Source organism: Rhinichthys klamathensis, unplaced genomic scaffold, assembly GCF_029890125.1.
Source record: "Rhinichthys klamathensis goyatoka isolate OS25496 unplaced genomic scaffold, OSU_Roscu_1.1 h1tg000318l_1, whole genome shotgun sequence".
In the NCBI taxonomy this organism is placed as follows: Eukaryota; Metazoa; Chordata; class Actinopteri; order Cypriniformes; family Leuciscidae; genus Rhinichthys; species Rhinichthys klamathensis.
Window position 1 is genome coordinate 333,256 of NW_026606834.1, and position 19,453 is coordinate 352,708.

Sequence of the window (19,453 nt, forward strand, 5' to 3'; positions counted from 1 at the left end):
CCACCATCCCCCGCGTAAAAAAAAAACATACTGGCGAAAGGCGGTAGGTCTAAATTAAAAAACCTACGGTACTTAATAAGAGAATCCAACGAACGCACTTATTTTACATTTCCCTCTATATTAGGGTAACTTGTACAATGAAACAACACAAATATGCTGCACGCACGAGCGTGGAGACACACACACACACACACGCTTAACTTTGAGGAACAATAAATTTAGCTACATCCACTATCTTAAAGCTTCATCAAACCAACATCAAGTGATTTTAAAGCTTTGTGAAAAACTCTTTTCTTCAGGTGTGTTTGGTGATGAAGATGAACGGAAGCTTATGATGAAGGGAGAATCACTCACTCTAAACTCTGATCTCCCTAAAATAAAGGATGATGATGTGATTCAGTGGACGTTCAGTGGATATCGTGAATATGAAAACACTGTAATCGCTGAAATCAATAAACGGGCTGACAGAATCGCTGTATATGATGATGTTCTTGATGGGAGATTCAGAGACAGACTGAAGCTGAACAATCAAACTGGATCTCTGACCATCATAAACATCATACCTGAACATGCTGGACTTTATGGACAACATGCTGGACATGATATACGACGTGCTGGACAATTTGAATCTATATGGAGTATGGCCAGTGATGTCCTTCTCGCTGTCTTTGGTAGGTTAAATATCTGTTTTACCATTTTTATGTTTTAATCATACGAAACAATAATAATCTAAAACACTATTTTGCTTAATTTCTGTTTTTTGTTTTCTGTTATTGTTAATTTGACATATCAATATCAATATATCTGCTACAAACTCTGTTTCTGTTTGTTGATACAGTTGAAATATCAGTGACGGAGGGAGAATCACTCACTGTAAACTCTGATCTCACTGAAATAAAGGATTATTATTAGATTCGGTGGATGTTTGGAAACGAAAACATTTTAATCGCTGAAATTGATGTAAAGGCCGACAGAATCACTGTATATGATGATTATCTCGGGAGATTCAGAGACAGACTGAAGCTGAACAATCAAACTGGATCTCTGACCATCACAAACATCAGACCTGAACATGCTGGACATTATAAGATCAAAACTATCAGAGGACATTACAGTTTCTCATTAAATGCTTTCAGAGTTTCTGTCTATGGTGAGTAGAGATCATTTCTCCTGTCCTTCAAATATTCTTCTTTTTGACCAATTATACATATTTATTATTTGTTGAATCATTTTATAGTTTGAGATAATAGATAATATAAACACTGACTCAACACACTGACTGAACCGAAAGACTATTGTTGATTAGATTTGTCCTTATTTATCTTTTCTCTCATGTTTTCCAGCTCGTCTGCCTGTTCCTGTCCTCAGCAGAGACTGTTCTTCATCATCATCTTCATGTTCATTGGTGTGTTCAGCTGTGAATGTGGGTCATGTGACTCTCTCCTGGTACAAAGGAACCAGTTTATTGTCCAGCATCAGTGTGTCTGATCTCAACATGAGTCTCTCTCTGCCTCTGGATGTGGAATATCAGGATAAAAACACCTACATCTGTGTGCTGAACAATCCCATCAGCAACCAGACTCAACATCTCAACATCTCTCAACTCTGTCACACATGTTCAGGTACGGCTGATATTAGTTGATGTCAGCGCTGATATTAGTGTTTATGAACTGATCTGATGTCAGTTTGATGCTTTTATTCCTCAGACTCTGTCCACTGGTGTGGTCCTACTGAAGCTGTGATCCGATTGGTCCTCTCTGCTCTGGTGGGCGTGGCTACTGTCATTGTTCTGGTTTATGAAATCAGATCCAGAAGAGCTGAACGAGATCAAGCTCATATTCACACATCAGAAACCTAATGTGTCATTTCTTATATTACTATTTTTTGTCATTTATTAATCTTCATTTATTTGTAATGGCTTTATATGCTGGCATTTACTGTATGTTTATTTTTAGGTGGTTTATTTTCACCCTAGAACATCATTTGAGAACAAACAGCAACATATTTTCTCATTAACTCAGTGCTCAAAGTGTTAAATGTGAGTGTTTGTCATTGTAAATACTGATTTTTTTTATATGAATCTAGTCATTCATATTTGATTGGGGATTTTAAAAAAAGACTTCCAATCACACTTAAAGTCTCACATGTCTTGTATTGTTATTATTGTTCAGATCAGAGTCTATTATACTGAAGCTTATTTACTGACTAAACACGACATTTCTCTCAAAGACAGATTTGGATTTGCCAGATTTGGTTTTTTTTTTCTCATTTGGATTTGTTTGCCTTTGTCAATAAAGTTTTTTTCAGCCAGATGTTCAAGAGTCTCTCTATGTTTTATTAGATATATTATGTCGAGCAGGAATAGCTACTAACCCTATGTATTTGAACAATTCTAGCAATTATTTTAAACATTTCTAAATGTTTACATTATTGTTAAGGTAATTCTTCCTTTACCACTAAAATTAAATTTTATATTTTTTTAGTTCATATTTTTGTACCTCTGCAAGATCTTCTGAAACAAACCACATATACATTATGTAATGGGTTTATCACATAACCTGCTTTCTGGAATAACCCCTCTGGTGTTTCTCTTTCCTTCAGTGATTCTGCTCATTATCATCAGGTGTCTACAATAATCAAACAATCATCATTCAATTAATAACTTAAAAATCGAATTAACTCGATTCCCATATGAACACTGAGTGGTGGGGATTTTGCTGTGAGGTTTTCAAACAATGCCTTTTAATATGCTTTAATCACGGCCGGGAGGATCTCGGTCAATTTCAGAGAGAAACCCACGACAAAAAGAGTACAAAAGATTATATACTGTAGAATAAGTGTGTAGCCGCGTTTCAATTCCCCTTCAAATTGCGCAAATTGAATTTGCGAATTGAAAATATGCCCAATTGAAACACGTCATTTTCGCAAAAACTCCCATATATCGATAAAAGTTTTACGCTCGTATGAGGTGGTTTTTCAGGCAGTTTGAAAAAGGAATATTCCGCAAAACTACAATGGAAACAGTTTTTGCGCATTTACAAGAGGTCACCTGACGTAGATGGTGCGGTATGTATGGACAGAAGACGAGACTTAATGAAACCCATAAAAGACAAGTCGTCATCTTCATTTATATAGCACTTTTAACAATGTAGATTTGTTCAATGCAGCTTTACAGTGATAATAGGAAAAACCATTTAGTGCTTTGTAAGTAATCAGCAATATTAAAAAATGTATACGATGTTTAATAGGGAGCCAATGCAGTGTTGACAGAACCGGACTAATATGGTCATAATTCCTGGTTCTGGTAAGAACTCGAGCGGCTGCGTTTTGAACCAGCTGTAGTTTTTTTATTAAGCGTGCAGGGCAACCACCCAGTAGAGCATTACAATAATCTAGCCTTGATGTCATAAACGCATTAACTAACTGTTTCGCATTTTTCATTGAAAAGATATGACGTAATTTAGATATATTTTTAAAATGTAAAAATGCGGTTTTACAGATACTAGACATGTGACTTTCAAATGAAAGATTGGTATCAAAGAGCACACCCAGGTTCCTAACCGACGACGAGGACTTAACAGAGCAGCCATCAAGTGTTAGACAGTATTCTAGGTTATTACGTGTGGAAGTTTTGTGTCCAATAATTAGAATCTCTGTTTTTTCAGAATTTAGTAGTAGGACATTACTAGTCATCCAGTTTTTTATATCAGCTATGCATTCCGTTAATTTTGTGAACTGGTAAGTTTCGTCGGGGCGTGAGGAAATATAGAGCTGAGTATCATCAGCATAACAGTGAAAACTAATGCCATGCTTCCTAATGATATCTCCTAATGGTAGCATGTACAGTGTGTGTGTGTGTGTGTGTGTGTGTGTGTGCGTGTGTGAGGGTAGCATGTACAGAGTGAAAAGCAACGGTCCTAGTACTGAGCCTTGTGGTACGCCATACTGAACTTGTGATCGATAAGACATCTCTTTATTTACTGCTACAAACTGATAACGGTCAGATAAGTATGATTAAGCCATGCTAATGCAATTCCACTATTGCCAACATCATTTTCAAGTCTATTTAAAAATAAATTGTGGTCAATAGTATCAAATGCAGCACTAAGATCGAGTCACACTAATAGAGAGATACAACCACGATTGGATGATAAGAGCAAATCATTTGTAACTCTAATGAGAGCTGTCTCGGTGCTATGGTACGGTCTAAATCCTGACTGAAAATATTTCTTATTGAATAATTTTTAGAGGAGTATTCTAGGAGAAGAGATTCATAGTATTTAACGTGTAAATGTAGATGTTGAATTATCCCACATAACAGGACAGCACACATAGAAAACATAAATGGAAAATGCATTAACATACAAATATGCTGTGAACTCACAGAAATGCATATATAAATGTGTTGTAAACTCTTAAGTGCATCAAAATCTGATTGTTGAACTACTGTGTGTATAATAAAGTTTTTTTTTTTTTTTTGGACAAACACAGACTCATAGCATGCAAATATACCACGAGGGAATTAGTATGAAGATAGTCCTAGCATATACTGAGGTACACGACTATCAAATTAAATTCACAAATTACTAGGGGTGTAACAATATATCGTGTCACAATATATCGAAATACAAAAATGCAACGGTAACACTTTATGGGAATTACTATCTAAAACTTCACCAAAAACCTCAAAAGCTTAAAAGAATTAGTAATTCCTTTAGAAGTATGTAGTAACACTTGAGTAATTACTAGTTAGTTACCGTGATCTTCCCTTTAGAATATGGATCCAAATAATTAGTCATTCCTTTAGAAGTATGTAGTAACACTTGAGTCATTACTAGTTAGTTACCATGATCTTCACTTTAGAATACGGATCCAAATAATTAGTCATTCCTTTAGAAGTATGTAGTAACACTTGAGTCATTACTAGTTAGTTATCATGATTCTTACATGAAAAGCCAATCCTAAAGTGTAGAATCTTCTAATCCTTCACAAGATATTTGCACACACGTGCACCTCCCTGAGACATTAATAAAATCTTTTTATTTTTTGCGAGGTATAGGTTAAATAATAAAATCACTGTATATGGTATTTGGATGGCCGATAACTCAATATGTTCCAGCCGTCACCGTGACTCTGGCCAATTTTCTGGCATTCCTCTGGACAGGCATTGAATCACTACAGGACAAGTAAGGTCCCGACAACTGCATTTAAAAAGCCATTTCTTTAAAATTATTCAGTTGATAAATAGTTCTCTAGGAGAGAGCATAGGCTAATTATTTCCCAAATCATAAGTCTGCTATGCTATTACATATTGATAAACCTTGTGTATTTGTTTACAGCAGTTATTAATGTTAATGTAGTGCTAGTCATTTGTCCTGCATTAGTTATTGATTAGTTTTGCATGAACTATTAATCTTCTTCAGTAGTTCTCTGGGAAGCATTAAAAAAAAGTAGTTATCAATTAGTTAATAGTGAACTACCACTTTCATCTGTGCGCTGTTACTTACTAATTTGTTAATCAGAATTTCTTGTTAGTTAATAGTAGTTACTAGATTGTTAATATTGTGTTACTCATTTGTTCCTGTGTAGTTATTCATTAACGAAGGAACCGTATTCTAAAGTGTTACCAATGCGACAATATGTACCGTGGTTAGTGACAATATGCATTGTGGATAGTTCATTAAACTACTATATATAATGTTGAATATAATGTATAATAATGCAATGAGGGAATATTTTTATGTGTCCTGATAATGCCAAATGTCATGTTACCAGTAAAAAGTGGCCTACATTATTTTAATTTTTTTTAAATTTATTGCTCCTGATCGCTGATCGATTGCTCCTGTCTGCCTCGCTGCCTGCTGTGTGTTTGTTTGCTTCGAGGTTGTAAGCTCCGCCTGAGCCTCGTATTTCTTTATGTTTTGAGCCATCATTTACTATTTAGTTGTTTATACTACTAAATACAGCTTACCCAACATCTCAGATTAACCTTACATCTCTAGCTTCCGTTATTGTTAACACAGCACGCTAGTAACTCGCTAACGTTAGCCTGCTAACGCGCCACCCGTGCGCTCATTTATATATTTATTTTCTCTCGCGCGCCCGCGCCTTTGAGTTCATAAAGTCCAGGTAAGTGAGAAATCAGTCAACAAACACGGTGAGTAATGTCTTCTTGTCCTGTTATTGTCACCTGTGTCACATGTCATATGTTTAGTATAGCCTTCTCCGATGGCAATATAGGATTTATATGTGATAAATGCAAGGAGACAGTCAGGCTGACGGAGAAGATTTCAGAACTAGAGACACGCATCCAAACTTTAATTGAGGATGGTAAGAATGCTAGATCTTTACATAGTGTTTTGGATGCGCCTAGCATAGTGAACTCTTTACATGATTCAGTTCCGGCTGAAGTAGAGCCCGTGCAGCAGGGCAGATGGGTTACTGTGAGAGATCACCGCTCTAGTCGCGGATCAAAGAACCACTCTTCCGTTCCGATTCCCATAACAAATCGATTTGCCCCGCTCAGTGAAACACCCACTGAGAATTCTGTTGATTGTGCCCTGGTAATTGGTGATTCGATCACACGGAACGTGAAAATAGAGACACCAGCCACCATAGTCACATGTTTGCCGGGAGCCAGAGCGCCTGACATCAAAGCAAATTTAAAAGTGCTGGCTAATGCTAATCGTAAATTCTCTAAGATCATTATTCATGTCGGCACTAATGATGTTCGACTCCGCCAGTCGGAGATCACCAAAATTAATATTAAAGAGGTGTGTGAACTCGCAAGTACGATGTCAGGCACTGTAATTTGCTCTGGCCCCCTTCCTGTACGCAGGAGTGATGAGATAGTTAGCCGATTGGCCTCACTGAATGGTTGGCTGTCGAAGTGGTGTCCGCAGAATAATATAAAATTCATAGACAATTGGAAAAGTTTTTGGGGCAAGCCTGATCTGTTGAAAAGAGATGGTATCCATCCCTCCTGGGCTGGTGCTGCTCTTCTCTCTAGTAATTTGGCTCATAGTCTTAGAGCTAAAACATGACAATCTGGGGCTCAGGTCAGGAAGCAGACAGACTGGCTAAACCGACCGTCTGCTAGCGGCCTCACGTCACCAAGGTCAGATAAATCCCATCACATAGAGCCTCTTTCACCTAGATATCATCATATAGAGACTGTGTCTGTTCCCCGAATTTGGAAATCCAAAAAACGTCAGGTTGAAAATTTAATTGATGTTCAACAAATAAAAAACAGATATAATACAGATGAGCAAATGATAAAGCTTGGGTTGCTGAATATTCGATCCCTTACTTCAAAATCTCTTATAGTTAATGATATGATTTCAGATTATAATCTTGATATGCTGTGTTTGACAAAAAACCTGGCTAAAACCAAACGATTACATTATTTTAAATGAGTCAACCCCACAAGATTACAGTTATAAAAATGAACCTCGTCTGAAAGGCAAAGGGGGAGGTGTTGCTGTAATTTATAGTAATATTTTCAAAACCACTAAGAAATGTAGCTTTAAATATACTTCTTTTGAAGTATTGGTGCTTAATGTAAAAATATATAGTGTAAACGATAAATCACATTTGAGAATTCTGCTGGCTACTGTGTACAGGCCACCAGGGCACCATAAAGATTTTATCAAAGAATTTGCGGACTTTCTATCAGATTTAGTATTGGCTGCAGATAAAGTACTAATTGTTGGTGATTTTAATATACATGTAGATAATGAAAAAGATGCTTTGGGATTGGCATTTAAAGACATTGTAAACTCAATTGGAGTTAGACAACACGTGTCAGGACCTACTCATTGTCGTAATCATACTCTAGATCTAATATTATCACATGGAATAGATGTTGATGCTGTTGAAATTCTGCAGCAGAGCGATGACATCTCAGATCATTATCTAGTCTCATGTAAATTACATTTAGCCAAGGCTGCAAAGCCGACTCCGTGTTATAAATACGTTAGACCTATAACTTCTGCCACTAAAGATTGCTTTATCAATAATCTTCCTAATCAGTTTCATCATCTCAGCATCCCGGATAGCTTAGAAGAACTCGATATTGCAACAGAAACGTTTAACTCTCTCTTTTCCAGCACTTTAGACGCAGTTGCTCCGTTGCGCTTAAAGAAGATTAAAGAAAATAGTCCAACGGCGTGGTACAGCGAGCACACTCAGGCCCTAAAGAGAGCAGCCAGAAAAATGGAGCGCAACTGGAAGAAAACTAAACTAGAGGTATTTCGGATTTCGTGGAAAGAGAGCTCGATTGCTTACAGAGAGCCTTTAAAAGCTGCTAGATCTGCTTATTTTTTTAAACCTATTAGAAGAAAATAAACATAATCCTAGGTATTTATTTGAAACAGTGGCTAAACTAACGAAAAAGAAAGCTTCAAGCTCAGAAGTGTCAAAGCAACACGGCAGTGATGACTTTATGAACTTCTTCACTTATAAGATTGATAATATCAGGGACAAAATTATAACTATGCAACCGTCTACCACAGTATCGCATCAGGAAGTGCATTGTAGTCTCCCTGAGGAAAAATTTGATTTATTTGTTGCTATAGGTGAGGAAGAATTCTGCAAACTCGTTAATTCATCTAAATCGACTACTTGTATGTTAGATCCTATACCGACTAAGCTACTGAAAGAGATGTTTCCAGAGGTCATATATCCTCTTCTTAATATCATTAATTCATCTTTGTCTCTAGGATACGTACCAAAAACCTTTAAACTGGCTATGATAAAACCGCTTGTTAAAAAAACACAACTTGATCCTACAGAATTAGTCAATTACAGGCCGATCTCGAATCTGCCTTTTCTGTCAAAGATATTAGAAAAAGCAGTATCTTCACAACTATGTTCCTTTCTAGAAAGAAATGATATCTGCGAGGATTTTCAGTCCGGATTTAGACCGTACCATAGCACTGAGACCGCTCTCATTAGAGTCACAAATGATTTGCTCTTATCATCCGATCGTGGTTGTATCTCTCTATTAGTGTTACTCGATCTTAGTGCTGCATTTGACACCATTGACCACAATATTCTTTTAAATAGACTAGAAAACTATGTTGGCATTAGTGGAATTGCATTAGCATGGTTTAAATCATAATTAACTGACCGTTATCAGTTTGTAGCAGTAAATGAAGAGATGTCTTATCGATCACAAGTTCAGTATGGCGTACCACAAGGCTCAGTACTAGGACCGCTGCTGTTCACTCTGTACATGCTACCATTAGGAGATATCATTAGGAAACATGGAGTTAGCTTTCACTGTTATGCCGATGATACTCAGCTGTATATTTCTTCAAAACCCAACGAAACTTACCAATTCACAAAATTAACGGAATGCATAGCTGATATAAAAAATTGGATGACTAGTAATTTCCTACTACTAAATTCTGAAAAGACAGAGATTCTAATTATTGGACAAAAAACTTCCACACGTAATAACCCAGAATACTGTCTAACACTTAATGGCTGCTCTGTCAAGTCATCGTCGTCGGTTAGGAACCTGGGTGTGCTATTTGATACCAACCTTTCTTTTGAAAGCCACGTGTCTAGTATCTGTAAAACTGCATTTTTCCATCTTAAAATATATATCTAAATTACGCCATATGCTCTCATTGGGAAATGCGGAACAATTAGTCCATGCGTTCATGACCTCAAGGCTAGATTATTGAAATGCTCTACTGGGTGGTTGCCCTGCACGCTTAATAAACAAACTACAGCTAGTTCAAAACGCCGCAGCTCGAGTTCTTACCAGAACCAGGAAATATGACTATATTAGCCCGGTTCTGTCAACACTGCATTGGCTCCCTATTAAACATCGTATAAATTTTTAAAATATTGTTGATTACCTACAAAGCACTAAATGGTTTAGCTCCGCAGTACTTGAGCGAGCTCTTAATGCATTATAGTCCTTCACGTCTATTGCGATCTCAAAATTCCGGCCAGTTGATAATACCTAGAATATCTAAATCGACTGCTGGCGGTAGATCCTTTTCCTATTTAGCACCAAAACTTTGGAACAGTCTTCCTACCATTGTCCGGGAAGCAGACACACTCTGTCAGTTCAAAGCTAGACTAAAAACACATCTCTTTGACCTAGCATACACATAATACATTATAGACTTTTATAAATTCAATGTTAGGCTGCATAGATTAGGTCAGCCGGAACTGGGAACACTTCCCTTAAATCTTGATGTACTCACTACATCATAAGAAGAATGGCATCTACGCTAATATTAGTGTCTTTGTTTATCCCGAGGTTTTCTCGCAGCCTGCCGGATCCAGGCCGTGTCCAGATCTGACGAAGGAGATTCGCCTGGACCCGATGACAATGCAGTGCTGAAGTATCCACTATCCTCTCCCTATGGAGGATCCCTTTCCCACTCTACAGATAAAGCGCTGTGAATTCCGGCTCGCGTACCCCGAAGTGATAAAATAAAACAAAATTATGTATCAAAATTTATAGGCAAGAAAAGTAGTTTGTTTAGGCTGGGTTGTATGAATTACAAACCTGCGCACATATTTTAAAAAGCACATAACTATAGAATTCTGAATGAGCATGTGAACGCCGTCAGCGTTAATCACAGGTTCGCGTTTAAAGTCTGATCATTTCGACGGAGGTGAATCAATCAAAGTTAACTTTAGCTGGAAGTAACATTATTCAAGAACCGCTATAACGCCAAAACAATCTGTTACCTTAAATTATGTTTATCTCTGTAAAGCTGCTTTGAAACAATTCATTGTTAAAAGCGCTATATAAATGAAGATGACTTGACTTGACTTGACTTAAATATATCTAGTCAATGACAGAGCACAAGCATATTCGTCTAAAATAAATCTGTATTTTCAGCTTCAGAATCATGAATATTTTTATTCTGGTGTCACTATTGTCCTGTGTATTGGGTTTCCAGCACCAAGTCCAAGCCTTTTCATTTACACCCACACTGTATTGCTAATTCTAATCCCAATCCTAACCATAACCCTGCAGGGTTGCCATAATTGTTAGAATGACTCTTGGCAAGAGAAAAAAAATACGTTTCAGTCGCATAACATCGGTTAATGGAAATGTCGCCATTTCGCAATCGTTTTTTATCGGCATTTATAAAATATCGCAAAAGTTTTGTGCAAATTTGTAATGGAAACACGGCTAGTGACATGATCCATTACATTCATTTTCTCTATTATGATTAGTTCTTCATATGTGCAATTCCTCTCCTGTTATACCTCCCTCTTTCTTAATCCTTCAGCTTGTTACACAAGTCATGAGTTTCAATATATCCACAAACCTAGACCGCTGTCTAGATGTTTCCTCTTGTTATTACAACACTAACTTTGGCCCAAGTGTTGGCGACATTTAGTTTTCAAAAGCATAAATGTTAAACTGGCAAGGTAAAGGGATGTTAGCTGTGATTATTTATTCCTTCACATGCTTTACCTTACATCAGTTTTGGTTCCTTCTTCCTCGTCTGCTTGAATATCTTCATTCATCTTCATTTATCTCTATTCTCTCATGTTTTCCACCTCGTCTGCCTGTCATCATGAAAATACAGAAAAGTGTAGAGATTGTGAAGATGGACAGGAAATGATAGACGATGTAACATTAAAAATATGCATATTGAGTAATATTTAGAAAATAGACTAAAGCCAGTTGAACTAGAAGAGCAAATGAGAAAGAAACCACAATAGCTTGCAAAAACCACTAGAAGGAGCGGTGTGAGTAAACAGCAAAACATGATTTGTTTATTGAGCCAAACATGTGTGACTTCAAGTGGTAACCTCCGCACAACATGGAAACCCGACCACACAATGAATGGGATGATGGACATGTAGAATATAGTCACCTTTAAAGGAGAAGTGAGGCAAGATTAGTATAACACACCTACATCTTCTTCCATTAAAAATAATGGCTAGTGCGCTGGCTGGGATATATGTTGCCATAAATGTTGGAATGACTCATGGCGAGTGAAAAAAAAAACTATGTTTCATTCGCATAACATCGGTTAATGGAAATGTCGTCATTTCGCAAACATTTTTTATCGACATTTAGAAAATATCACAAAAGTTTAGTGCAAATCTGTAATGGAAACACGGATAGTGACCTGATCCATTACATACATTTTCCCTATTATGATTGGTTCCCTTTCGAGAGCGGTCACTTCGTATTGCGTAGCTATACGCAGTGGGGAAACTCATTTTCTTCAAAATAGCACAGTGAGTGTCTGGCTCACTCATTGGCTGTGCTGCGGCAACTACACATCCAATGGCGCGGGTGCCTCCAACGTGTGAGCCAATGAGCTATCATTATGTCATACACGTCAGAGCCCGCCAAGGGGGCGTGGCCCGAGCCCATAATAGCCCCCGAAACAGCCATTATAGCAGGTTACATCGACTGAAGCGACATACTTCACGTCTCTGAGTCCTCTGCAAGCTTTTCGCCGTTGAATCCAGCCCTACAGTTAGAGTGTGCAGCCGACAGTGGATTTCGCCTTCAACCCAGAAGTCGTATTCCCCTGTCCCCACTCTGCTGTCTCTATCTGGCGACCTACGCATATCCTTTGCTTTATGTTTGCTTTTAGGAATGCTAGTGTTGTTCCAAATGCCTCGCTCTTCCTGTGCCACGGGCACTCTCTTCTGCACGAGGCCGACGGACATGCTAAGTGCATCTCATGCCTGGGAATCGCCCATCCTCAAGCTGCACTTTCTGCCTGGAGATGCTCGTCTATGAGGGCATGCCCGTCTCGACGCTGCGGTTGAGGCTAGCTCTCTCGCAAGATGGGGACGCTGCTTCTCCCGCCCTTCCTTCCCACTGCAGCACTGGCTCAACCGCCGTGTGCCAGCCCGTGCGTGGCGGTCAGGCAGCCTGTATGTTATGGTGAATCACGGTTGTCTACGGACCCTGATTCCCTGGCAGGCTCATGACTGGTATCTCGAGGGCGTGAGCTTGGGGGTGATTTCCACTTGGAAAGTGGTTTTCACAGATGCATCCAACCAAGGTTGGGGAGCGTTGCACGAGGGCAAGCCTGTCTCTGGCCTCTGGTCGAGCACGGAGCAGAGCTTACATATCAATTGCCTGGAAATGAAAGCAGTTTGTCTGGCCCTCAAAGCGTTTCTGCCAAACATGAGGGGACACCAGGTGTTAGTCCGGACGGACAACACATCCGTGGTGTCATACATAAACCGCCAGGGCGGTGTCAGGTCGGGCAGCCTGTATGCCCTGGCAAGAGACCTTCTTATTTGGGCACAAGTCAATCTGAACTCTCTGAGAGCAGCACTTATCCCGGGCATCCTGAACACGGGTGCGGATATGCTGCATTCAAGGAACAACACTCAATGCTCTTCTCGAAGGGCAGGGATGCGTTGGCCCATCGTTGGCACAACCTCCCCCTCTATGCATTTCCCCCCGTCTCAATGATACCCCAGGTTATCGAACTGGTCAGGGAGAGCGGATGCCCAGTCCTCCTAGTAGCCCCCCTCTGGAAATCCAGACCTTGGTTTCCAGAGCTGGTTCAGATGGCCTGTTCCGTTGAGGAAAGATCTCCTCACGCAGGCGGAAGGAACAATAAGGCATCCACGACCCGATTCATGGGCTCTCCATGTGTGGCCCCTCAATGGGTACACAGGGACCTTCCTGAAAAGGTCCTAAGCACGATCAATGAGGCCAGGGCCCCTTCTACTAGGCGCCTGTATGCTTCTAAATAGTCAGTGTTTTCCAGCTGGTGCTTGGACAAACGTTTTGAACCCATGTCATGCGAGATACCAGTGGTGCTCTCCTTCCTACAGGAGCTGCTAGACGCGGGCAGGACCCCGTCTATGCTCAAAGTGTATGCGGCAGCTTTTCATGCTCCGGTGGCTGGCCGATCGTTAGGAAGAAATGATTTGGTGGTACGGTTTCTGAAAGGAGCTAGGAGGATGAACCCCTCCAGACCTCCGTCTGTTCTGTCTTGGGACCTCTCCACGGTCCTTAAGGCCCTGAAGGGTCTTTGCATTTGAACCGCTCCAGTCGGTTGATCTCAAACTACTCTCGCTAAAGACTGCTCTCCTGCTGGCACTGGCATATATCAAGCGAGTTGGAGATTTGGAGGCTCTCTCTGTGAGCCCCTCTTGTTTGGAGTTTGGTGTCGGCGGTCGTTCTCAAACCCAGACACGGTTATGTGCCTAAAGTGCTTTCAACACCGTTTAGAGCACAGGTGATTACTTTATTGGCTCTTCCCCCTTCCACGGAGGATGGGGAGGCTAATCTACTCTGTCCTGTCAGAGCACTGAGAATATATCTGGGGCGTTCTGCGTCCTTTAGACCAGGAGTCACCAACCCGTCGATCGCGATCGACAAGTCGATCTTGGAAGCATTTTAAGTCGATCGCGAAGAGTTTTCAAAATCAGAGAAAAAACACCAATATTTGTATTCATTATTATTTATTAATTAAAAATGCACCATGTGTGAGCCTACTGTGTGTAGTAAATGGTGTCTAGGGGATGCGGAGGCGCGCGCCGTTACAATGACGTAATTTTTGGCTCATGCGGACGCGTCGAGTATAAACAAGGCTTCACGCTTTAACCTTTTACAGTCTATGGCTTTAACCAGCTCAGCCACTTCACACTACGCTCACATCAAGCTCTTCAAGCTAACGATACGCAAACTAACGAAACGATGGCACAACGGTGAGGGAGTAGGCTATTGCTAGTTTGAAATCTGCAGGGGTTTTCCTGCATAGACAATTATGAGGCGGCCGCCTCCGTCAAATTTATAGTTAAGAAACAATATAACGTTATAGACTACACACGACCAGAGTGCTGTTTTCCTGAATGCAAGCACGATTGAAACCAAGATATTGATTTCATAACAGTTCAATAAACAAATAGTTAAAATTAAGTTACTTACATTTTTAGACGTAATTACTGTTTTTGTTCTGTTTCAGCAGCGAAAATAGTTCCAAACAACAGAACCAGCGCATCCCACAGCAACACTCATCCATGATTCATTACTGAATGATTCAGCGTTTTGACCTAATCGCTCGAGTCAAAGATTCAATTAACGTTACCCATTATTAAACCGCCTCATTCTGAATCAATCAGCCGTTTGAACGAATCGTTTGAATGAATGACTCAATGACTCGCTCATTAAGACGGCCGCCTGCCGCTTCTACTGGCCAGTAGCGCGGGAAGGGGGGTGCTGCGGGGGCTGCAGCCCCCCTCGTCATAGCCACAGCCCCCTTGGTGGGGGCTGTGGACATTGTACTAAAAAACGTGGGGGAAAAAATGAAAATAGACATGCTGTGTTTGAGTGTTCAAGCTACGGAGAAAATGAAATAAAGTTTGAATTTGTCATGCTTAGTTTGTTCCGATCAGAGCATGTGAGCGGAGAGCGCATTTCTGAATCCCTCCGCTCGCTCATTCCGCTCAGGGTCGCGCGCTCAACCCAGAATGGCCTGCTGGTTCGAAAATATGTGGAATAAGGGCTGCCTCCGACTAAAGTTTTCTTCTAGTCGATTAGTAGTTGTTCATTTTAGCCACTGTGGACACATCGCCCCTTTATATTGATTTAATTACTTAAATAGGCTACAGGATGAGCGTTTACGTAGCCTAATATAGCCGCACTCAAGCGCACGCCCGCACTCATAAACCTTGCCACAAAGAACCGGCGAAAGTAATGATTATTAATGTGTCAAAAATAGCAAGGAGACATTTAATTGTTTATTAATAAACAGGTGTTTTCTGTGTCGCTGCAAAGATGAAGTTATGCGGACTCGCCATGAACGCCAGAGAGAAATGCACATTTGATTACATAATCAGAGAGTAGGCCTAGTCTATTTCTTTTCGTTTTGAATAGTTTCGTTTAAAAGAAGACATTTCAAGCTAATAGATATCCTATATTTATAAAATCTGTGAGGCACAAGCTGAGTTTCGGCGCCCTCCAGTTTACGTGCAATGCAAGTGATCGCCGGCGCCTTACATTGTCTGCTATATTTGCTTCTTATTTAGCTATTAAATACAGGCAATTGTTTGATAAAACATATCAAAATTAAGATACAATTTTTACTAAACGAAAATATTTTTAAAAGAGTCTTTCTACAACAACAACAATAAAAAAACTTAGTGAAGGTAAAAATCATGTCTTACCCACTCCTCGTGACATGTCTCCAGACATTTTGGGTATTTCATGATCTCATGTATCATGTCTTTCTCACGCTGCGCGCTCACTTTCATAATCAACATTGATTAAATAAAAAATAACATTAGCCTATAATATTTAAACATAAATATGAAACTAAATATGTTTTCTTTAATGGCTACAACATATACAGAGAAATGTCATGTCTTGTCGTCAGCCATAACACAATGACGTCACATATTTTCCAACCCAGCCCTCAGCCCCCCTCGCATGAAACAGCTTCCAGCGCGCCTGCTACTGGCGGTTTAGTTTCAAAGTATCATTCTTTTCAACATTCCTTATTTGTATATTCAAAAATATATAATATATAAATTATATCAAAAATATATATCTCATAATCTCATTTAACACCGTTATATTTTTATAATGTAAATTATTACATTTGATTGGTAACAGCCTTGTCTTATTATTTTATTTGAATGTATTGATAAAATGTAAGAATTTGAAATGAAATTTAGAGCATACCAGTACATTAAATAAAATTAGGGGTAAAATGCCCTTTATAAAGGTACAAAAAATTATTTCGATAAGAGTGTTTTCAAAAATGAAACATTGACAATTTAAGTTTAAAGGGAGTAGGCTAAAGCCTCTGTTTAGGCTATAAAGGAAATGTAATTTTGCCAAAAGAAGAACTTTTAATTTAAATAAATGTTAATTTTAAATCAGCCTACTTCAGTGTGATATGTTACCATATTATCATGCTTAATTGAATAATTGTAATGTGATGATCAGATGCAGATATCTAAATCAAAGAATATGGGTGGTTGGCGGGTGGATTATTTTTTATTTTTAACAACAGATTCGAGTGACTCAAAGTGCACCAGATCAATGAATTTATCTTTAAAATGTACAAATTTTTCTCACGGGGGGCGGGGGTGGGGGGCATGCCCACGGTCCCCCCTAGTGTTACGATTTTACCACCTCCGCCTCATTTTGAGCCAGGAAAAACCCTGTATTGCCTATTGTTAAAAGGAGATCTGTGTTTTATGTTGTTGGAAAAGGGAAAGAGAATCAGTGCTGTACATGACTGTTTCAGGCCTGTAATTGATTGATTATTGAGCTAATGAATAGTAGTAGGTCTGTAATTTGTGTGAACATATTTTTGAAGAATTGAAGGATGACTGTTGTCATAGTATTTTGTGGCAAGTGGTAGATCTTGGTTTACATTAGGACTTGGGATGTGATCTTAGGCTTGAAAAGGTTGGTGACCACTGCTTTAGACATTCAGAACAGCTCTTTGTCTGCTTTGGTGGTCGGTCCAAGGGGTCTCCTGTCACAAAGCAGAGAATATCCAGATGGATAGTAGATGCTATTTCTCTGGCATATACCTCAGTGGTTTAGGTTTGCCCTATTGGGACTAGAGCTCATTCGACTAGAGGTATGGCCTCGTCTTGGGCTTGGTCTTCTGGGTTTCCCATTCAGGATATTTGTGCGGCGGCCGGCTGGTCCTCGCCTTCTACGTTTGTGAAATTCTATAACAGAGGTACCTTCCCTGCAGGCAAGGGTCCTTTCTGTATGATTTAGACCTGACATGTGTCCGGTCTTATCTACATATTATGTCAATGTCATAAGCACACATTCATTTCATTAATAAAACCCGCCTCTGGCCAGTTATGATATCCCTTATACATAAAGACCCGACGGTGTCCGATATTATTAGTATATTAGGTTGAATATGGATGTATGGGCATTACATATTTATATGTATATATTATGAGGCCCGACGGTGTCCGGTCTTTAATATATATTGGTTTCTGGCTTGTTCTGTGGGCTCAGAGTTCTCGAGCCACAGTTGCAACCAGTTACTTGGTGCTGCGTTTTACATGGTGTCCCCACTGCGTATAGCTACGCAATACTCGTTCCCTAACTCTCAGGCAACCGAGGTTACGATAGTAAACGAGTACGTTCTTCATATGTGCAATTCCTCTTCTCTGTTATACTTCCCTCTTTCTTAATCCTTCAGCTTGTTACACAAGTCATGAGTTTCCTAACCATAACCTTGCAGGGTTGCATTATGGACAAAAAGCATCCCCTCTGCAAAGCCAGTTAACAATTTTTGGGTCCAAGAATGTTAAGACACACATATCTCACATTACTGCTGTCCATTTATCATTTGTATTTGTCTTTATCAATAAAGGTTCAAGAGTCTCTCCATGTTTTATGACATTTATTGTATATTTAGTGTATATTTGACCAGATTTCAGCAGTGCTCCTCATATAAAGCTGGACAAGGACTTTGAAGATTCGGTCTGGTGTCTATCATGCCTAAATGTCCTTCGTGAGTTAAATTTAAAGCTTTAGCACAGAGTGACTGTAGAAACACAATGCGTGTCCCACTCAAGACTGATTGTCCCGTCACAATTAACTCATTGTGACAATGTGAGCGTATGATTTACATTCATTAAAACAACCAGTCTGTGTCTGACTTCCCTTAATTCACTCTCTGTGCTGATGCTCCCATACAGTAACATTACATATGAGAACGATTCATCCTCTGTTCTTCATCAATAATGCTTGCATGTGCAATGACTTTAGTTGATGCTTTCTTATCAAAGTAAGAAAACTATTGCTTTAAGACACTTTTCACACATTTATTGCTGTTGAAAATGATGTCATTGATCTAGAGGAAGTTGAGGCGCACTTGTGATAAACATCAGAGAGTAAATTATCAGGAATAAAGAGCTTCACATCAGATCATCTGTCATTTTATCACTGAAGCAGTTTTGAAGAGTTTGTCTTTTCATATTTGTGGACTGAAAGCGTTGAAGATGTTTCGCACTGTTTTCTTCTGTCTGTGTTTCTGGCGTCTGGATGGTGAGTTTTAAATATGTTTTCATGGCTTCAGTTGTTTCTCTTCTGGTACCATGTAATAAATGACTGGTTAAATTAGTCAGAGAGGATTAACATTCACTGTTACAGCACTAACATTTACTAAAGATATATGGATATACCAGTTTGTCAATAACATTTACGAAATCTACTAAAGGCACAGAAAAGAACCACAGCATGAGCATATATAAACTCATTATACAGCAACTAAATTCAGCGAATAACTTGTTACAACATTAAAGTAAAAATGTGTCTTTTTTAGTTTTTGTACCATATGTAAATCTATTTCTCTTTTAATTCATCATCTTTTGTCTTTGTATTGCTGCAAGAATATTATTATCACATTTAAATGATTAAAAGTATTTCAGTGAAGCTTTATCAAACCTGCTAAGTGATTTTAAAGCTTTAATCTGTGAAAAACTCTGTTCTTCAGGT

General features: G+C 39.2%; 1 protein-coding gene across 3 annotated transcripts in view; it reads left to right on the forward strand.

Annotated features, from left to right (window-relative positions):
* The first annotated feature begins 635 nt into the window (after positions 1-635).
* The window catches only part of LOC130105394 (signaling lymphocytic activation molecule-like), a 156,024-nt gene continuing 137,206 nt past the window's right edge, over positions 636-19,453 (forward strand). The window contains exons 1-3 of one of the 3 annotated variants that reach the window (XM_056271384.1): positions 814-1,150; positions 1,344-1,622; positions 1,707-2,022. In XM_056271384.1, the coding sequence (XP_056127359.1) occupies positions 922-1,150; positions 1,344-1,622; positions 1,707-1,858 (660 nt within the window). In that variant the 5' untranslated portion in view covers positions 814-921 and the 3' untranslated portion in view covers positions 1,859-2,022. Of the gene's footprint in view, positions 672-813; positions 1,151-1,343; positions 1,623-1,706; positions 2,023-19,453 lie in introns of those variants that run through there. The other 2 variants (XM_056271382.1, XM_056271383.1) reach the window with 2 other exon arrangements.